At 51.1% G+C, this 19,046-nt stretch overlaps 5 protein-coding genes across 5 annotated transcripts; all 5 read right to left on the bottom strand.

Moving 5' to 3' along the window:
* Positions 1–588: 588 nt before the first annotated feature.
* M436DRAFT_60301 (uncharacterized protein) lies at positions 589–6,408 on the bottom strand (the record flags this gene model as incomplete). The annotated part of the gene is made up of 16 exons (XM_013575532.1): positions 589–896; positions 1,010–1,410; positions 1,472–1,664; positions 2,199–2,265; positions 2,357–2,795; positions 2,856–2,970; positions 3,154–3,160; positions 3,334–3,478; positions 3,661–3,852; positions 3,903–4,278; positions 4,346–5,065; positions 5,602–5,846; positions 5,913–5,978; positions 6,035–6,091; positions 6,165–6,230; positions 6,287–6,408. 16 exons carry the CDS (start codon positions 6,406–6,408, stop codon positions 589–591), a joined length of 3,519 nt encoding a protein of 1,172 aa, XP_013430986.1.
* Positions 6,409–7,035: 627 nt separating this feature from the next.
* On the bottom strand, positions 7,036–7,614 carry M436DRAFT_78219 (uncharacterized protein; the record flags this gene model as incomplete). Its single annotated transcript, XM_013575843.1, has 3 exons — positions 7,036–7,282; positions 7,339–7,518; positions 7,574–7,614. 3 exons carry the CDS (start codon positions 7,612–7,614, stop codon positions 7,036–7,038), a joined length of 468 nt encoding a protein of 155 aa, XP_013431297.1.
* A 364-nt stretch (positions 7,615–7,978) lies between these two features.
* M436DRAFT_78218 (uncharacterized protein) lies at positions 7,979–10,222 on the bottom strand (the record flags this gene model as incomplete). Its single annotated transcript, XM_013575842.1, has 4 exons — positions 7,979–8,548; positions 8,581–8,820; positions 8,871–9,003; positions 9,966–10,222. 4 exons carry the CDS (start codon positions 10,220–10,222, stop codon positions 7,979–7,981), a joined length of 1,200 nt encoding a protein of 399 aa, XP_013431296.1.
* Positions 10,223–11,910: 1,688 nt separating this feature from the next.
* M436DRAFT_37829 (aquaporin-like protein) lies at positions 11,911–12,731 on the bottom strand (the record flags this gene model as incomplete). The annotated part of the gene is made up of 2 exons (XM_013575251.1): positions 11,911–12,062; positions 12,113–12,731. 2 exons carry the CDS (start codon positions 12,729–12,731, stop codon positions 11,911–11,913), a joined length of 771 nt encoding a protein of 256 aa, XP_013430705.1.
* A 2,475-nt stretch (positions 12,732–15,206) lies between these two features.
* Positions 15,207–18,740, bottom strand: M436DRAFT_60298 (uncharacterized protein; the record flags this gene model as incomplete). Its single annotated transcript, XM_013575531.1, has 1 exon — positions 15,207–18,740. One exon carries the CDS (start codon positions 18,738–18,740, stop codon positions 15,207–15,209), a length of 3,534 nt encoding a protein of 1,177 aa, XP_013430985.1.
* Between the last annotated feature and the right edge of the window lie 306 nt (positions 18,741–19,046).

Here is a 19,046-nt window from a genome sequence, read left to right as displayed (position 1 = left end):
AGTGGTGTAGCTGGAAGGAAGAAGCAGGGTTGCCTCGAAGCATTCCAAAACGCTTGAACTTCGGGCTGCGACTTTGTCAATGCGAGATGTTAATTTGAACGTCTCGTCGTGGGGATTTCTTTCTTCTTTTGTCTTTCAACATACTCGTACGTTTTCAGCGACTGGGAACAACGAGGGCTAGGTAAGTAGGAATGTAGAGGAAGTAAATTGATGGGTGTAGGTGTATCATTCTCTTTCTGTTCATGATTTCTATCCTCATCTTCTCTGCGTTGTCTCTTCTCTTCGCTTTCTCGCGCTCTCTCCTGTATCTCCCTCGCCTCTTCTCTCCTGCATTATTGTCGTCGCGTAAAGAAATAACACCAAAGAAAAAACACCAAAGAAGAAAAGAAAAACCAAAACCACCGGCCGAAGCGCCACGCTCAAATACCACGCAAGAAAAACTCGAAATGCAAAACTGATCGGCAAGACTTTTCTTCCTCATTATCGTCTCCTCTTTCGTTGTCGTCGTTCCTTCTTCGTTTTCGTTTCTTCTCTCTTCGTCCTTCTATCGTCGTTTCTCTTTCCACCTTGTCAAACCACGAAAAACAATCAAAAGTTGCTGGAGGAAGAAAAGAACCATGTCGTATGTCTGCATCCGTCGATGCTTGAAAGTCGGCCAGGGGTTGTGCTTGTTGATGATTCGAAGGCGCCCGTGAGTCCATCTCCTTCGCTCTCGTTGTTGCTGTTCCTGTTGCTTTTGCTCTTGCTGTTGCTCTTGCTCTTGCTGTTGCTTTTGCTCTTGCTGTTGCTTTTGCTCTTGCTGTTGCTGTCGCTCTTGCTCTTGAGTTGATGCTCAAAGGTCTCCAACAGTGCGCCAAGCTCAAAGAGAAAGTTAAACGCCATAGCTGAGCCCACGACTGTGTTGCAGTGTATCACTGAGTGAGACTGCAAACCTTGGGCCCGCCACGAGCACGCAGGCATCCCTCGCAGGAGCCGCGGCCCGAGGGGCGAACACACTTCTTGTGCTTACGGGCGCATTCGGCGCAGCGAGCGTGTGCAGTGGTGATTCCTGGGGCAGCGGCAGGGACATTGATGGCAGGGGCTGGAACAGCGGGAGCGTTGATGGCAGGAACGCCAGGGAGGGGCAGGGTGGCGGTAGTGGGAGCAGCAGAGCTGCTTGCTTCTTCCTTGTCCTCGTCTGAGTCGTCTTCCTTGTTGTCCTCATCTTCGTCGTTGCTCTCCTGCTCAGAGAGTTGGCCTTCTTCGTCGTTTAATGAGACCTCATCCTCGTCCTCTTCGTCGGCTTCCTCTTCGTCGGCATCCTCTTCGGACGTTACATCCTCCATATCGGTGTCTTCGTCCTCGTAAAAGCCTTCGTCTTGGTCCTCGGCACCCCAGACTTGATACTCGAGGTAGTTGCCAGAGATCAGTCTACACATAACATGTCAGCCAGTCACGGTAACAGTGCACAGGGACGGAGGGATGAGTGTACCGAGGGCTGAAACCAAGCGCACCGACAGCAGCGTCGAACAGTTCAGCATCACTGACCTCGGCCACGGCGTCCAGACGGTCTTCGAAAGACATTGCTTTCTGCGCGCCAGGATCAGTCGAGGTCAATGATGAGATGCAGCGTATCAATGAGTTTGATGGTAGGCTGGTAGGGTGCAAGTGCTGTGGTGCAAGAGCTATGGTGGAACAGGTAGGTGATGGAAGTGGTACGTGATGGATGTGTGAGAGTTGCACGTTAAGGTAAGTCGGATGTAAACACAGCAGTATGCAAGCAAGTAACGACAGAGCTCAACTCTTGGCTGAAGGTGCGTCGATTCTCCATCTCACTATCTTATCACTCTCTCGTTCCTTTCGGTTCTTCACGATTCTGCTTCCCTCTTGTATCATTGTTGGGCAAAAGTAGAATCATCAACAAGCAAAAGTGGTATCATTGAGCAAAAGTGGTATCGTTATTAGGCAAAAGAGCCTCAAAAAAGAACAAAAAACAAGAACACCAGGCAATCAAGCAAAACCCAATTCGAAATCCCCTTGTGGGAAAACGCTAGAACGCAGAACGAGCAGTAAGAGCTGTTTCTCCTCCTTTTCTTCAACCTCGTCGTCCCCATCCATCAAAAAGCTGCAAAAAAGCACGAGAAGAAACGAAAAGCCAAAGGCGAAGAAGTATGCATGCTTGCGTCGTAATAGGAGAAGTTGGACGAGGGAAAGCTCACGGTGTAAAGTATTGACACTCTTGAACTCTTGACGCTCTCGCTGTTGCCCTTGGTCGTGATGCAGCACCTAGGGGACTTGCAACAAAGATCTGAACACATGCAATAGTTGGGTCTGAGCGAGACTATGCGGTGTTCGATCACTGGGTTAAGCTGCAGACCTTCGCACCGCCGCGGGCATGCAGGCATCCTTCGCAGGAGCCGGTGCCCGAGGGGCGAATGCACTTTTTGTGCTTACGACGGCACTCGTCGCAAACAATCGGTAGGCTAGCGCGGGTGGTAGTGGTGGCGGCGATGGCAGCAGCAGCTGACGGGACAGTTGAGGGGCCAGTTGAAGGGCCAGCGGAGGAGGTGACCGGGATGAACATTGGGGTAGGAGCAGTCGAGACAGCGGGGGTGGTGGTGGTCGTCGAAGGAGGAGCTGGGAGAATGTAGCGATAGCGGCTTGAGGCAACGTAGGAGGCACTGACAGTGCTCTCGTCCTCGTCCCCTTCTTCCTCGCCAACGACCTCTTCGTTTCCTTCTTCTTGACCATCTTCAGCGTCGGCGGCGCCGTCAGCCTCGTTGTCGTGGACGACCATCTCAACAGGGGCAGCGTAGCTATACATGAAGGTCAGTAGATGTTCAAGGCTAAGCACAAAGTCAAAGCGTCGGACGTACTCCTCATCGAGAGCCAGAGCTTCATTGGCCTGCTTGAACTCGTCCATAGTCTCGGCCTTGTTGATATTGACGAGGTGGAGGTCAAATCTGCTGACGCCCGACATGGTGGATGGTGCTGTGCGTCAAAGGTCAGCAAGAGCTCTCGAGCAGACGTGCATTGGATGATAAAGGTCAGATTGATGGGATAGGGTGCGCAGAAGAGAGGGAAAGGGTGGGCGAAGGAGTAGCCGGCGCAGGCTGTTGACGCGCATGACGAGGCTCGTCGCTGCTGATGGCGGGGCTCAAGGAGATGACTTACAGTAATCCTGCGACGTGAAAGTGGTTGTTACGATGAGAAGATACGTCTTGCGTATCAATGTCTGCGGAAATCACGGTTGTGGTGTGGCTGATCGAAAAGAAAGAGAGCTTGACGCGCAGATTGAGATAGCGGACTTCCGCAACGACGCTCACCAGGCCTTGAGCACTAACAAGCACAGACCTCGTACAAATTCACATATTCACTTCTATCATGAAAGTACTGCTGGACAAGAGAATGGTCCTGGTGGTTTTCAATGATTGATCGCAAAGCTAATGTACAAGAAAGGAACAAGAAAATGACGCTGCCGCCGGCTTCAGGAGAAGCACTGATTCAGATGTGCATGCTGGCAGATCATCCCAAAGTAGAATGAAGGAACCGAAAGAAAGGAGATAACATGCCAAACTCCTCGCTTGCATCGACGGGTATCAAAAAAGAAAAAGCTCCATGCACTCTCCAACTCCTGACGTCGAATAACCACCTGGGCCGGAAAGAACGAAGGACAAAGACCAGATCTTGTCTCGTGGGAAAGAATCACTTCTTGCTCTTGACTCTAGAGCCATAAGGTGCTCTGAGTTGGTAGATTGTTCGAAAGGGTGATAAGTGGTGTCTTCGTTGATGGCGTTGATCGGGAGGACGGTGTTAGCACCCGATCTTCCAACGTTGATGCAGTTATCATGGATAGTCTCGGCATCAGGGAAGCTATGTTGCGTCAGTGAGAGTCAGGAGTCAGCCGTAGGATACAAGCTTACTTGTAGAACTGCATAGTCTTACTCGGGCCTCTGAGACCGTCGAGGGCTTGCAAAGGCGCGAACTGGACTGGACCACAGGGGGCGAGATGGTAGGCAGAATGTTCGCCGAGATGGGTTGTGTAATTCTGGTAGGGAGCCGAGTTGTTGTTTTCGTGGTTTGAAGCAAAGTTGTGGGTGTCAGCTCCGCTGGCGATGGAAGACTCGTAATTCGTGCGTTGATTGAAGGTGGAGATATAGTTCTGGTCTTCATTGCCAGCAGTGTGATAGTTGGCGTCTACGCTGAAGGCCGAGTCGTCTTTGAGGTCGCGAAGGACTGGATCCAAGAGATCATAGTTGAACGGGATAGGGAACGTGACCTCGTTCCCGTTGGTAAGTCCTGCCATCTGGTCAGGGGTTGGTGGGGTATCAATTGAGAATTGCTGTTGCATGTTGGTCGCGATAACGTTGGAAGGGGAGCGCGTAGACATTGAGAGCGCACGATATTGTTGTTGATATGATGGTCAAGCTCGAGGCGGAACCCTTTGGAAGCGCGTCCAAAATAATACTAGCAAATGCAGCCGACCACTCGAGCTCAAGCCTATTTGGGAACAGTGAAGGTAGGAGCACGATCGTGGAATTATGTGTATTTATCTGGTCTTGAGTGAAGAAGATGAATCTGGACTCTTGTATCATCTGTGACTTTCGATTTGTGTGCTCAGACTTTCCAGAAGCAGTCTTCTTGACTGCTAGACCTCGGGCACTACCATCATCAACACTCGGGTTTTGTCTTGCAGGAGCGGCGTCGCCCTTGTTCTTTGTAGTCACTTGTGACTCTTTGTTAACGGTCGCACTCCACGAGACTCGAATTTTGAGAGACCTACCAACCATGAGAGACCCGCAGTTTTTAATACCGGTCCTGACCCTTCTGCCCGGGACGTGCTTGTCCACGACGGAGCTGGGTGGGCTAAATCTGCAAAGCACTCCACTCTCTCTGCATCTGTCGCATGGGGTCGTGGTAGAGCCGTTGCGGCAGTGGCGGTGAAGATAATGGCAGTGGTCACATCTGCCGCGGAGTCCAACAGAGGTTGGCTCGACACCGGATATCTGGCGAGTGGGAGTGTGATCGGCTTCCATACTCGTGATGGGTGTTTGCTTTGGATCGGTGCTGAGCAGATGGCTGAAGGCTGCGGGAAAAGTTTCTTACAATGGTGTGGAAGATGATAACAAGAATAGAGCCTGGATAGTGAATGCTACAGATCCCGTTAGTGAAGTCTTCCCGAAGCTCAATGGCAACGGAGATATCTCGGCTGTTTGACACAATGACCATTGAACTTGTGCAACTGACGTGTGATAAGCACGAATTCTCCAAATGGGCAAAGAAAAGAAGCGATATTCAACGGGTAAATCATGATTGAAAAAGGGACCAAGATCGATGCCGTCGTTGATGCGACTGACAAAGCTTCGGTCGAATTGCGAATAGTGTATGTGCACGAAAAAGAGACAATCCAAAGATGATATTAGACCAGCGAGTGGTGTGTTCTAGTATTTGGTGTCCATCTGTACAAAAGGAGAAGCAGAGAAGCCGCATTTTGCCCACTCGTTATACCAGAACGTCCCATAATGCTTGTCTGTAGTACCTGAGCGCCCTATCACGCCTATCCGTACGACCCGAAAGCCTGACCTCGAACTCTGCTTTACTACTTCTTAGCCTCGTACTCACAGACCGAACCCCTCTTGTTGCAAGCCTGGCAAGTCTTGGGGTTAGATCCCTCAACTGGAATGCACTTCATCTTACGACGAGAGCACTCTGTGCAGGCCTTCTTGGTGGGTCCTGCAGGAGGAGCAACACGCATAGGAGCAGCAGCAACAGGAGCAACAGCAACAGGAGCAACAGGAACATGAGCAGCAGGAACAGGAGCAGCAGGACGGGGAGGAGTAGGCTGGGTGTCACTGTCCGATGCCTGACTGCAGGGTTCATAGTCAGCTCAACGTCGAGGAATGTAATGGTGCTTGTTTGAGAGTTGGACCTACTCGTTGACGGGATCGCTGTCGTGGGGTTCAGGGTCTTCAGCGAAGAGTGTATCCAAGGGGGAGGGACTGCGCACGACCTGATGAGCAAACGCAAAGACAATAGTCGCCAAGAGTATTCTTACAGGGGGACGAAGGTGTCATCAAACTCTTCAGACTGGGCGTTAGTGTTCATTGACTGGCTGCAAGGTTCTTGGTCAGTTCTAGATCGGGCTTTGAAATAGGTCTTGACCGCTCAGCTGGAGATAGACTTACTCGTTGACGAGACCGCTATCGTGAGGGTCAGGGTGGTCAGCAGCGAGGGCTTCGGCGGGATTGGTACTATTGGCAGTGTCGTGAGCAGATGTACATAGCCCAACTGCTTGAGGGATGCTTACAGGGAGAGATAAGCATCGATGAACTCTTCATCAGAGACCGGAGGTCTGCCGTCGAACTCTTCGAGGAACTCGAGGCCGTCCATGTCGTTGAGGAAGGGTAGCTCGATTGTGATGAAGCACATCTTGGTGATTGTTGCGGATGCGCGCGAGAAAGATGTTGGAGGAAAGCTTGATCGCGTTGGAACTGCGTCAAAACCTACCAGCAAGATAATCCGCACCAACTCCTTAGCGAACAATCCGCGTGTCGATATCACATTGGAGCTAAAGGGGATATGCATTAAGTTTGTTACGATCAGAGGTGTCTACACTTGTATATGATTGAGAGGCCTTGCGAGAGACGTCGAAGGCGCAGCATATCTCGGAGGCCAGTGGAACCTCAACCTCAAATAGCAACATGTATGCATGCCTACTGACATTCAGCTGGAAGTTTTGTAGATTCTCTGTATCGTCACACGAAGAAATAGATTGTCCGAGCATAGCATGACAAGCTACTGATGGATGTGATTGCGCAGCCGAAGTTCGATACTGAAATGCACATTGATAGACAGGATCAGCTGCTTGTAACTGCTTCCAGGAAGGGATTTAAAAAAGAGAAAACCCTGATACTATCGACTCCCTCGATAACTCCTGCTCAGACCACAACCTCGCATAACGACTCCTGCTGACCTCCACGAACTGTTGACCGTGCTGTGGAAACGAGATCGAGTATCTTTGGAGCTCGAGGACAGACCCGTTTGCTTGCTTGTAGTTTAACCACGAGAGTAGACACAAGGGATACCGCGAGCCTGGCACTTGGTACAAGTAGGAACAAGGCGGTCGCAGCCCTTCTTGAGCGACTTGCAATTGTCACAGGGCTTCTTGGGCTGTGGACGCATGGTAGGAGCCTTTGGAGCCTTACCACCATAAAAGGTGCTGTTGAACTCTCTCTTGCCGTCCTTCTCCTCCTTCGTGATCTTGAAGATCTCCTGAGCGGCCTCTTGGTCCGTCATGCCTTCACTATAGAGCACGAGTCAGATGCGGAACTGTGTAGGGCTGGTGGAGAAGGTGCTTACTCGGGAAGGTAGTCGTTGTCTGGGTCGTAGGGGCCAACGTCTGGGTCGAGGCGAGGGTCGTATGAAGGGTCGTCTGGATCGTGGTGTTCACGTTCGGCTTCAGGTGCGCTGGTGGCTGGGGCCTTACCCTTCGCCATAGTGGTGGTGTTGTTGTTGTTGTTGTTGTAGGCAGAATGATCTCTGGGAAGGCCGTTAGTCAAATGCTTTTGCACCTGGAGAGCGATGAGATACCCACTTCTTGCTAGTACTGGCTTTGTGGACGATGCGGAGAGGCATCTTGACTTTGGTTGCGTCTACAAAGAAGCGAGAGTGAAGAAGCCGCAAGTGGAAAGTAGACACAAAGAAAACTCCTTGTTTACGACCAATTCAGGAAACTCTTGGCATGAAGCGACAATGAGGTAAGGTAACAATACATGATCTTGGTCAATCTCAAATCGAAACAAGACTAGCTTACGGATATCTATGTTGTTCAATGCATGCAAAATAGGGGCACAGCTCTACGAGATTGGCACATTTGGGAGAATCATTATCTTTGTGAAGTGGTATTACAAGAGACTGCAGAGTTGTCCTTGCAACGGTGTGCAGCTGAGAAGAATTGCCGATGTTGGAGGAACCAAAAGAACAAACCACTTCTCGTCCTTCAACCAAAAGTCTGCTGGTGGCGAGCGGTAGCCAGCTCGGCCTTGCTGGCCTTGGGCAGGGGAGTGAGGCCCTTGGCCTTGTCGTGGCGAACCAAGTCGCTATAGCGACTGTAGTTATTGCCATGTCCAGGGCGCTGGGTGTACCAGCGCTCCTGGCCACCCTCGATCTTGGGGAACGTTTTACCGTTCACCAGAAGAGTAAGGCCGACAGTGACCTGGCCGGCTGGGACGCTGCGGCCGCCAGAGACGGGAGCTGGTGGGACGGTGATGTCGGGATGAGTGATGAGAGCCTGGCGAGGAGGATCAGATTCCAGGTATGTTTTGGAACCCCTCAGATGTGTGACATACGGGTCGTAACCGTCGTGCGGTTGACTCAGTATTTCGAGGGCGAGAGGTGTGGATCTCTGGTGTGAGATCTGTTCCTCCTCCTCCTTGTCGTCCGGTCGCATGAGGTCTTCAATGGCCCCGGGTGTTGGTTTTTGGTACGGAACGTGTATCCCATGGTCGTCAAAGTTGAAGATCTTTGCCGCGATGAATGCCATAGCTTCTTCCGCCATACTGAAGAGACCCTGTCGTGCGTCAGTAAAACCGTCGCAGATACGGGTGTAGGCGAGTTAGAGCTCAAGGCGAGCATATCAAGAACCTGGTGATGCTTGATCGACTTACTTTGATTCGTTGGGTGTGAGAAGGGAAGCGAGTTGGGCGGTGGTGCAATGCTCTCTGGAGGTCCTCGTGAATCTAGTCGTTGACTCTTTGCTTTCTTGTCTTGGGCGTTGTGATCGAAAAGTCTCGGCTCTCGATGCAATAGTCTTATAGGTATTGCGTTATGCGACTGCAGGTTCTGGAAGGTGTTAGCTAATGTCACATGGCAAGGTCCTCGACAGAACTTACCAAAAGATCTTTATGATCAACGGCAGTGGTCTTGCCCAAGTGCTCGATTTGATGGAGATGTTGTGGACTTAGGGGCGAGACGGGGTAGTATGGAGCAGTATTGGATCCAAAGGTGTCGTCTTGATCGACAAGGCTGGAAGAGATGTTTCAGTAGGAGCACGCGTACGAAGACCTGAGCATCCAAACATACAGTCTTTACAGTGCGCGCAGACTTGTGCCACTGGGGCCAAGGTGCTTGAGGTGTAAATCCGGACTTGTGACAGCTGGAGAGTTGTGGTGCGCAGTTTTGCGTATGTGGAAGATGGTGTGGTTGGAGAGGAAGACGTATTGATGGTTGATTAAGCGCAGATAACATAGTCCCTTTCGTCAACCACCAGCAAGTCTCGGCATTTGAGTGACGGACAATGTGAAAGCACGATATCATTGCCTTGACAATAGGAGTTCGACAGCAATGAGAACCACTCACTTGTGATCTGGAGGATTTCAGTAGGTCGGGGTATGTCAGGGGAGTCATGGAGAACGAGATCAAGTGTATTCAGGAGCAACAGATTCTCACAAGGCACGGCGCTGCTGCTGAAGTTGGGCACCTTGAGAGGGACGGGAAGCTCTTCGAATGTATCTGCAGCGATAGTACATCTCTCCTTGGATTACAAACCGGAATGATGAAGGAACTACACCTACTATGTCAGAGATTATCGTCCTTGGTCTTTGTGAGACCAGGGACGCTCGATCTAAAGATCTTCGTGGTTGAGTGTGCTCCAGCCAGGCTCTTTCGTGACATGAAGATGCCAGCAGCACGGCTGTGAGGCTAATGCTCAAATCTAGAGGCCATGGTATCGACGAGATGAGCTCTGTTCAACAATATTCATGACCATCGAGCCAGGTGCACTGAGTATGCTTGATGGTGTTGTTTGTCATCCTCTCGTCGATCAACATAGTGGTGGTGCTCGGACAATACCATGCAGACGGGGCATTGTTGGTTCCAGGCAGAAGGTGCCTCAATCCCGATCGGCACCGAAGCGAGGACGCAAGAGTAGTCGTGAGGATGCACTGGGTCATTTGAGGACCGCGTAAGTAAGGCAAAGTGTCTACTACGAGGGGAATGTCTGTTCAGACGGCACAAACACCGACGACACTGCCCTCAACAGATGTAGCTCTTTCTTTGGATCGTAGTAAAGCGATAAGGAGCGCTCATGAAGACTCCTGGCTTGTGGCTTGCCAACCATTGGGACACCAGGCCATGGGTCCAAGCTGCCTCTATCCAGATCCTCAGATAGTCTCCTCCCAGTCTCGAATCCAGCCTCGTGAAACGCTTGAACTTGAGCGCCTCGAGCTGTTTGAAGCCCATTCATGGTGGCTGGAGTGTTCGGCTTACCCAATTTCTTTGTCTAGAAGTGGAGCCGCTTTCGGCAGGAGCGACAGACGACAGCAACCAGGCTTCTTTGTTCTTACTAGACTCCGAGGACACCAGATACATATGATTAGCTGTGATAGCAAGACATCCAAGCTGTTCGGTGGTTCAAGGACTGCCCGATGGTCGAAGCGGTCGAGTGTAGAATCAGAAGTCAGTATAGTCTGCAACTATGAGACTCTGCAACGACCATCGAAACACATCTCCCGATAGTAGGACGTCAAGTCAAAGGTAAGACTTTGCTCATGACTGCCATCAACGGCTTGATCCTGTCAGTATTGTGTCATCTCATGTCATGTCCGAGAAAATTATCAATGATAACTCCTGTTCGGAATTGGAACTAGTCAATCTTGACTAGCTATTGACTGATTCTCTGAGTACCGATTGCACTTGGACCATTTCACCATTTCCATACTTTGTATGCTCGTAGCGATATATACGTGCAAGTGATATAGTAACGTTTGACAATGGGAAGAAATGCAGCAGAAGACGTTGACAATCTCGGACCGAGAAGGCGCAAGCTTCTAGATCTCAAACCACCTCTACTCGATACAACCACTATCGACAACACCTTAGCCCATTGTGTAGGGCATATATTGTTTTAAGCATCTATCTATCGGTGACAAAACCTTCACGCCGGGGTTCTGGGCTCTTGACCGTCGGCCTTGAGTCACAAGTCAAAATATGGTCATGGAGAATCACATACCAGAGCAATCTCGAGAGAAAAAGCAGGATAGCATGGATGTCAATAGCCATGGGTCCTTGGAAGCTGAGCTAAGACGACAAAGCTGATCAGATAGTAACAAACTGATATCCTTCCATCGACGTATGTGGCAATGTGTCGATTGGACGAATGTAGACAGCCACCGTCACAATTGGTCCAATCTGCTTGAACCCTCACAGCGTTACCACATATTTGTTGAGCATCAAAATGCTTACATCAACATCCGATATGGTCTAGTGGCTAGGATTTCTCGCTCTCAAACCGTTGTATCATATACAACAACCAGGTCCGAGGAGGCCGGGGTTCAATTCCCCGTGTCGGAACACTTCTTTTGCTCGTCCATCAACCTCTTCCATACTCCTCTCCAGATCGAAAGACTTTATTTTTTTTTTCTCAAAACTTTTCGGTCAAGCGGGAGTCGGTGCTGCGGTGCTTTTTCGGCGGAGCGGAGCGGTGGTATGGAGGGTCTTGGCATTGATCTATCCTGAAGGTGGCACTTTTTGCTTGATCATAACATTCGACCATGCACTTCAGATACCGAAGGGCTTCCAAATGAGTGGTGTGGAGTAAGAGAAGCGAGATCAGTGATCTTGAAATTGGTAGGTTGGTAGTCACGGTGTGTGACACTGATCAACTCAATGCAGGAATATTAAGAATCGAGGCAGTCAAGCCAATACATGCAGCACGTCGAGTATGAGTCGGATGATACAGTGTCTGTCCCCATGAGTCTAAACGGGATCACGATGCATCTATTTCTCAATGACAAAAGTGGCGGAGTTGAACTTCTCTACTAGAACAGTGGTAGATTTTGCGAGAGCGTCGATCATCAATTACCAAACCTCGTTACTACAAGACCATAACCCCATCTTGCCGTTCCCCTCCATCATTATTATCCGTTCACTCTATCAAGCTTCCTCATCCTTCTTCCATCTCCCATCCCTATCCTCCGGAATATGCTCACTAATAGCATCCTGTCCCGGATTCGCAATCTCATACTCCAGGATCTTGATAAACTTATAGAAGACCACCGCAATGATAGCTCCCAATGCGGGGCCTGCTCAATGTTAGTCGATCTGCCCGTACTTGGATACAGATAGGCTTGCTTACCTAGCCAATAAACCCAATGCTCATTATCCCATATACCAGTGACGGCACAAGGACCAAAGCTTCTGGCAGGGTTGAGTGAGCCGCCGGTGTAAAAGACACCGACCAGCTCCGCAATGAAGAGGGAAAGCCCAATGCCGACGGGTGCCATATAAGTAGCGCGATGTTTCTCCTTAGCCAGCATGAAGATAGTAAAGACCAGCTCAGCAGTGAGAATGGCCTCGATGAACACACCTCTCGCCTTAGAAGTATCAGCAGAAAGCGTAGTCCTCACATTCAGCTTGGTGGGAAACAACGCCCTGACCAAAACACTCGCAAGACAACTACCTCCAATCTGTGCCAAAAACAGCAGCGAACCTCTCACGTAGTCCAAGCTCTTTACCATAACCATCGCTAATGTGACCGCAGGATTAAACAGCCCACCAGAAATCCGGAAGAAGATCCAGACGTTGACCATGAGGGAAAAGCCAAAAGATACAGCGGTGTAGAGGAGTACGATTGGAGAGAAGCCATTGGTGGCATTTGTGGTGGTTGTTGTGGTGGCGGTCTGAATGTTGGCGACTTGGGTGCCCGCGAAGGCGAAGAAGAGGAACATTGTTGTGCCGACGAACTCGCCTATCATAGCTACAAAGTCTGTGGAAGTTTGTCAGTAAGAGATCGACTGGAAGACGATTGTGAATATGAGAGCCACTCACGGTTCTTCGCTGTCGAGTTCATCCACCAAGTCATGGGCAGTCGCAGCATTTCCTCAACGGGAGTAGATGGTCGTCCGTTCCTGTAGAATGATCCTGCACCGCCACCTCTGCCTCCGGCGCCTCTCTCGCTCTCGATATCGGAAAGATTGTCAAAGCGATAAGAGCGTTTCTTGGTATCGTAGCGCAAACTCCTGAACGATTCTGACGGCGCACGACGCACGTTATACATTTGATGCAACGGACTATCGGCATTGACAGGTATTCTCTGCACATCAGTCGGAAACGGATCAACAGAAGCTTGTTTCTGCTGAATACGAGGGGGAGTTGGTGCCAAAGATTGAGTATCGTTGTCTTCGATTTGGGGACCCGAGGTTTCGTAGTCATTGTAGTAGTTGCCCTTGTAGTAAGCTGGGCGGCTTCCCAAGTCGTAGTTCTCGTTGTAGCTTCGAGGCAGAGTACTCCAGTAGGATTGCGCGTTGGCATTACTCATTGAGCGATCTCTGTGTTGGATCGTCTGTGCAGTGCCAGGACGAGGGATCACTGTTGCCGTAGATCCACTTGTGGATGTGCCTGGTCGAGATCCTGAATCCGCTGGCGGAGGCGACGAGATATATTTGATTGATCCAGGAGTCTCTTGCGAAGGCGAACTGCGCAGCATAGAGACACTGGTGCCATTTTGCGCATTGTAATCATACCCAAGCTGCTTGTTGGACTTCTGTGACGAAGGCGTGGTTGGGTCGTATCGGGACATCATGTCTGGATCTTCGTTGCCAACTTGACCGTATGCTGAAGTGCCGGATCTGACGAGTCTTGGTCTGGGCATTGCGACCAAGTCTCCTCGTCCTTATATAGTCCTGAGTGACGAATGCCGAGATTGACTTCACCGGGCAGTCTCGGATGCGAAAAACGATCACCGAGCAGGAACCCGGGCTGATTCCAGTGACAGACGAGACGGTGGTAGAGGTTGTATGAGTGGGGCTGTAAGTTTGGATTGATGAAACAGAGCTCTTCGTCAGAGGCGTCAAAAGCCAAAGCTATATGTAGGAAGCGACACGGTCGGCATATGTTCGCGTTGTTGATCCAGTCTGTTACTGGGTCAGTATATTGTCAGGAGGAACGAGCCTGACAAGGTATGCTCGAGACATATGGTGGTAGGGGAGTGAGCTACCGGCAAGCCGTCCCGGGATAACGTGGCCGTACACATGGCAGCTGTCGGATCGAGTCATCTTTCGACATAGCAGTTGTACTTGGAATGCTGCCCTACCCACTGATTGCCGCGATTACACTCGGGTTCTTGACTGGATCGGATTCGCTATGCAGAATTGAGTCAGTTGGCAAGGCTGATGACATATGCAATCTACGGGTGGCTGCTGTCTTGCGGACGCCTGATTAAAGCTTCGATGACTGTTTCTGGAAGCACTCCACCGTCCGTGGTTTCGAAGACGCAATAAGGATCCGTATCGAGGCTTCGTAGCCGAGCAGGGTAGCAGTATCAATATATTGATCAGTTGATTGGTATCCCCAACAGGACCAGAGTGTCGTGCTCGTCCCAGCTACCGGGATTGAGAGTCAACCCGATCTGTAGAAAGAAAATCCTGGAACGTGCGGAGGAGGCCTGAAACTCAACCCTACCTTATGTTCGTATTTATGTTCGTATTTGTGTTCATGCCTGTCGTCAAAGCAAAAGAGTTTTGCACGCTTCAGGCCTTCCGTGCCTGAACTCGAGATCCCTTCTCAAGACTTTAGAGGACTGCACATCTCATAGAGATACCGAACGAGATTTTGTCAGCCATCGAATAAACCTTGTTCCTGGATGAGAGATACTGAGCCATCACATTGGATGCGATGGTTGCGAAGCAGGAAAGAATGGTGGTAGGTTCAAGGCTCGTGTTTCAGGGTGCTCAGCCCGCAGATCTCCCGCAACGAGAGCCAGGGTCTCGTTCTGACATGGACCAATATTTTCTTCCCATCGAAAAAGCTCTGCTCCTCCATGCGTACATCATGAACACACAAATTACACTAAAGAGAAGACGGCGAGGAACTCAGAACAAAAAGTGGTCATCTATACTGTACAACTAGAAACAAAAAGGGGTATCCATCCGCGCCCATAAAACAAAGGAGAAATTAATGGTTCTGCAAAAAGAGTCTCCTGTCCCATCCGTTTCATCCTGGAAATCTTGCCACATTCTCTATCGTATGATCTTGTCATCCGAGCGAAGCGAACCGAAGCTGTCTGCACCGACTTTTGCACGCACAAACTAGACTCGCGTCTGGCTTGTGTAACGTTCATCACCTGACTGTACCGTATATCGTAACGATCTAGCTGGAAGATTCTCCAACATGTACAAGAGTAATCGAGAGATCCAAAGAGAAAGAAGGAGAGGTTCAAGAAGAACAAGAAATCAAGGCAAGTCTCCATAGGTCATCTTAGCAGAAGAAGAGCGCTGCCAGAATCTGCTCTTCTTCTTCTCAGCCTTGTCAGGTTTGCCACCTTTGCCGACAGCAGGGGCAGGAGCAGGTCTCTGGACTGGCTCCGGAGGTCCAGAAGACATCAAAAAGTCGGCAAGATCACTGGTACCTGATGAGTGGAACGGATCAAGCCTTGCGTTTCTAACTACACCGGCTGAGCGCACTTCCAGCTTTGGCTTGTTGCTGCGGGGGATGTTGCCGCTAGAGATGTGAGAAGTGATATGAGCAGGGCGTACCGCGGTATTAGAGGTTGCTGTCTGGATGCTACTGATACTGGGAGCATATCCTGGTTTGGGTGATAGAGTGGGGGTGTTGCCGTTGCTCATAGCTGGAGAACGTCCAGCTGAGGAGTGCATACTGGTGATTGAACCAGTGCGAGGCTGTTCCGCGCCTGCAGCTGTGTTGCCGTTGCTGTTGGCATGTGGCAGAGCAGCAAGCACATCTTCTTCGTCGTCGTCATCGTCATCAGAGTCGTCAGGAATGGCATAAGGATCCTTGACTCTGCTTCGTGTGCGGCCATCACTACTGACAGCTGGACGTGTGTTGGGCAGTACCAAGTTCAAAGCAGGTGAGCTAGGCTGGGTCAAGGGGGACATCGGTAGCTTAGGTGTATTGTTACTGCCGTAATTGACGTTGGGAGATCCATTGGTCAACAGTCCTGTCCGCGAGTCCGAAGTGGAGGACGTCAGGGGTCTGTTGCCGTAATATTTCGGCACTTCTGCGCCATCCCAATCGGCGAAAGGAGCAATGTGATTCGGCACGCGAGCCTTGCCGTCAGGACCAGGAGGACCGCCTCTGATGAAGTCAATGAGATCGCTGTTGTTGTCGGATGATCCCGTTGCTGCTCTGGCCATCAAGCTTGGTCGGTTGGCTGAGCGTTTCGGTGGTGGTCCTGCTGGGTTTCTAGGAATGTACTTGCCACCGGAAGGAGTTGGTTTGGGCACAGGCGGTGCGTCCTTGGCTCTTGCGGCCTGCGCTTGAGCTGTAGCACGAATGGAAGACAGGCTGCGGCTAGTAGCGAGCCCAGGCACAATCGGGTTCGGTTCCTTGTCTGGAGCAGTTGAACGAAGGAAGTCTGCGAGATCTCTTGTCGAGTCTGTCTGGATGACTGCCTCACGGGCCATCTGACCTGAAGGGAGAGCATGCAAGTTCTGAGGCGATGGACGACTGATTGAAGTCTTCCTGAGTCTTGTTTCTTCGACTGGCTTCGACTCCTTCTTTTGATTGATACCCCCGAGCGACCAAGTACCACTACGATTAGATCGTACGGATTGACTGTCGCTGTCTTGTCTGGAGTGTTCCCGCGAGTTGGAGCGGAACAGAGTTGGTTTCTTGATCTTCGCCTGGGGGCTGAAAGACCGATCGGATGCATCCCTGACATTCTCAGGTGTCAAGGTGTATTTGATAGTCTCGTCTCTCTTCAACAGAGCATCAAAGTCTTTTTCCGAAGTCATTGACGACGTAGGAAGCTTTCTTCTTTCGTCCACACTCTGTCTTGGAATGTGGCGTGGGCTGATTCTCGGAGCGGGGCTACTTGAATCTGAGTCTGTCAACTTTGAGCTCCTTCTAGTCTTCACAAAGTCCGCCGAGACACGCTGTTCGTAGATAGGTGTTCTCTCACGTTTTGAGGAAGCGCCTGACGAAGATCGTGTAATTCCCAGACCAGGAAATTGTCTTGCCAGAGGACTCGTGGCAACCACAGGAGAGCTCAAAGCTGTGTGAACAACAGGTTCAGGCTCGTCCTCGGCATCGCTGTCGCTGTCAGACTCCATGAAGGTCTCAGCAGGAAGCTCAGCGGGTGATCCTAGCGCGTTGGGCCTGCTATGGCTGGATGTCGGTGTCAAGCCTGAGTGAGAGCCACTCAAGTTGCGACTGGCTAAGAAGTCCTCGGGACTGAAAGGACGGTCCAGTTCTGCTGCAAGTTCCAGACCTTCCTGCGAAAGGTTGAGTGCTTGTGTGTATCTGGCTGATGAAAGACCGTAGATAGCGAGTCTCTTAGGTCGCTGTACCACCTTCATCGCGGGGAGACCATCGTCCAAATCGGTGGGCTGAGACGAAATGGAAGCTTTTTCGGTGTGAGCACTGTCTCTTGATTCCGGTCGCTCGGAGTCGTTTGTTTGCACACTGGGCAGTCCTTCACCGGCTTGCCCTTCAGCGTACTGTGAAGTTGGGTTCACAATTTCTACCGCTGGGGTATCCATGGGCCAAGCTCCAGGAGCTTCAACGAGTGGGGTCGTCATGGGCAGGGGAACCGAGACAGGTCGAAGTTTGCTAAAGTTGTCGGATTTGTACTGACGGTGGGCACCGAAGCCAGCGCTTTGCGGGCGATAGACTCGCGGCGCTCGGTCGTTCTGTTGAGCAGACTCCGGACGGTCTGGATCTCTGGCGAGGCCGGGAACTTCGATTTCATCAACATCGCGCAGGTTCTCAGGCAGCGGAATATTGGAAGCAAGGACATGCTCAGGATAGTTGTTTTCTGGACGATCTGGAATACGATCCCACAGGCTACCTCTGCGAACAACTATCGGACTGCTCGCTGCCGAGTGGCTCTGGTGGGAAGCGCGGTTGAGCATGCGGATTGACTTCTTCCAGGTGCGCCATTGACGGTCGAGAGGGGAATTGAGCACAGCTCTCTCCAAGTCGGCATCATCAACGAGCATGTACATAATGTCGTCGCTCTGCTCTGGCTGGGTCGAATTGGTGCGTGTGCGTTGAAGGCGAGCCAGAGCGACTTGCGAAGCCAATGTGAGCAGCATTTCGCCCAGGTAGTCTAGCACGCCGGCCAAGAAGATCTCGGACGCCAGACTGATGACACCGGCGGTTTCTGAGAAAGTTGTGTTCAATCCCTCCTCGCGTACGTAGCGCTCATCATCATCAATGTCGAACTCGCTCTTCTCTGTGCGCATCATGACTCTCAGACGCGATCTCTTCCATGTAAAATCGAGGTTGAATTTGGCACCGCTCTGACTTGAAGGGCGAACTTGATCGTTGAACTCATCGTCTGCCTGCAGAGCGAGGAGATCTTCGAGATTGTCTTGGGCGCTGGCGATTGCATCTCTTGCGAGATTCTTCTTGAGGACTTCGGTGACGGCAGGCCTTAGGGCGTGTAGCGAGGCGGTTCTGGCGACATTGATGTATTCGTAGAGCTGGCGATCGAGGAATTGATTGATGGAAGCGACAGCGCTTTCTGCGACTGTGGCTCTGTGGTGAAGACGCCATGAGTGGTCTTCATCAGCGCGAGCGTCAGCGACGTCGGTGGCTAATTGGGATGCGCTGGACAGCGAGATGTATTCAGGCGCAGGCTTGACGTTGGCGACGGTTGCAGGAGTGGTGGTGAAGGCGGTTGCCGAGGCAAGGGATGGAGCGTCGCTGGCGATGGAATTGGCGTATGAGTCTTTCATGCTTGTTGCTGTTGCAGACAAAGACACGGCAGCATGTGAAGAGGATGAGCCCAAGGGTGCGGCCATACTGCAACAGAGACGCCAGACTCAGTCAGTCTGTTGTTGTCTCTGGGCGGGCCAAGGGTGTGCGACAAGGTCGGCCTTTGTCTGCGTTTCAGGAGCGCTTTGGTACAAACGAGCAGTATCGGGTCTTGTGCATCAGCCGGCGCCACAGGTCCAAATCTTCAGCTCCGAAGGATTGTCCGGTCGACCAACATTGAGAAGTGAGATCAACGGACGGCGCTTGACGAGGACGTCGACCTTGATCAGTCATTTTCTAGCCTCGACATGACGGCCATGATAGCCGTACGTTTTTTCCAAATTCCATTGCTC

Source organism: Aureobasidium namibiae, assembly GCF_000721765.1.
Source record: "Aureobasidium namibiae CBS 147.97 unplaced genomic scaffold scaffold_2, whole genome shotgun sequence".
NCBI lineage: Eukaryota > Fungi > Ascomycota > Dothideomycetes > Dothideales > Saccotheciaceae > Aureobasidium > Aureobasidium namibiae.
The sequence above is the reverse complement of the archived record's forward strand: the minus strand, read 5'-3'. Positions and strand labels throughout refer to the sequence as shown.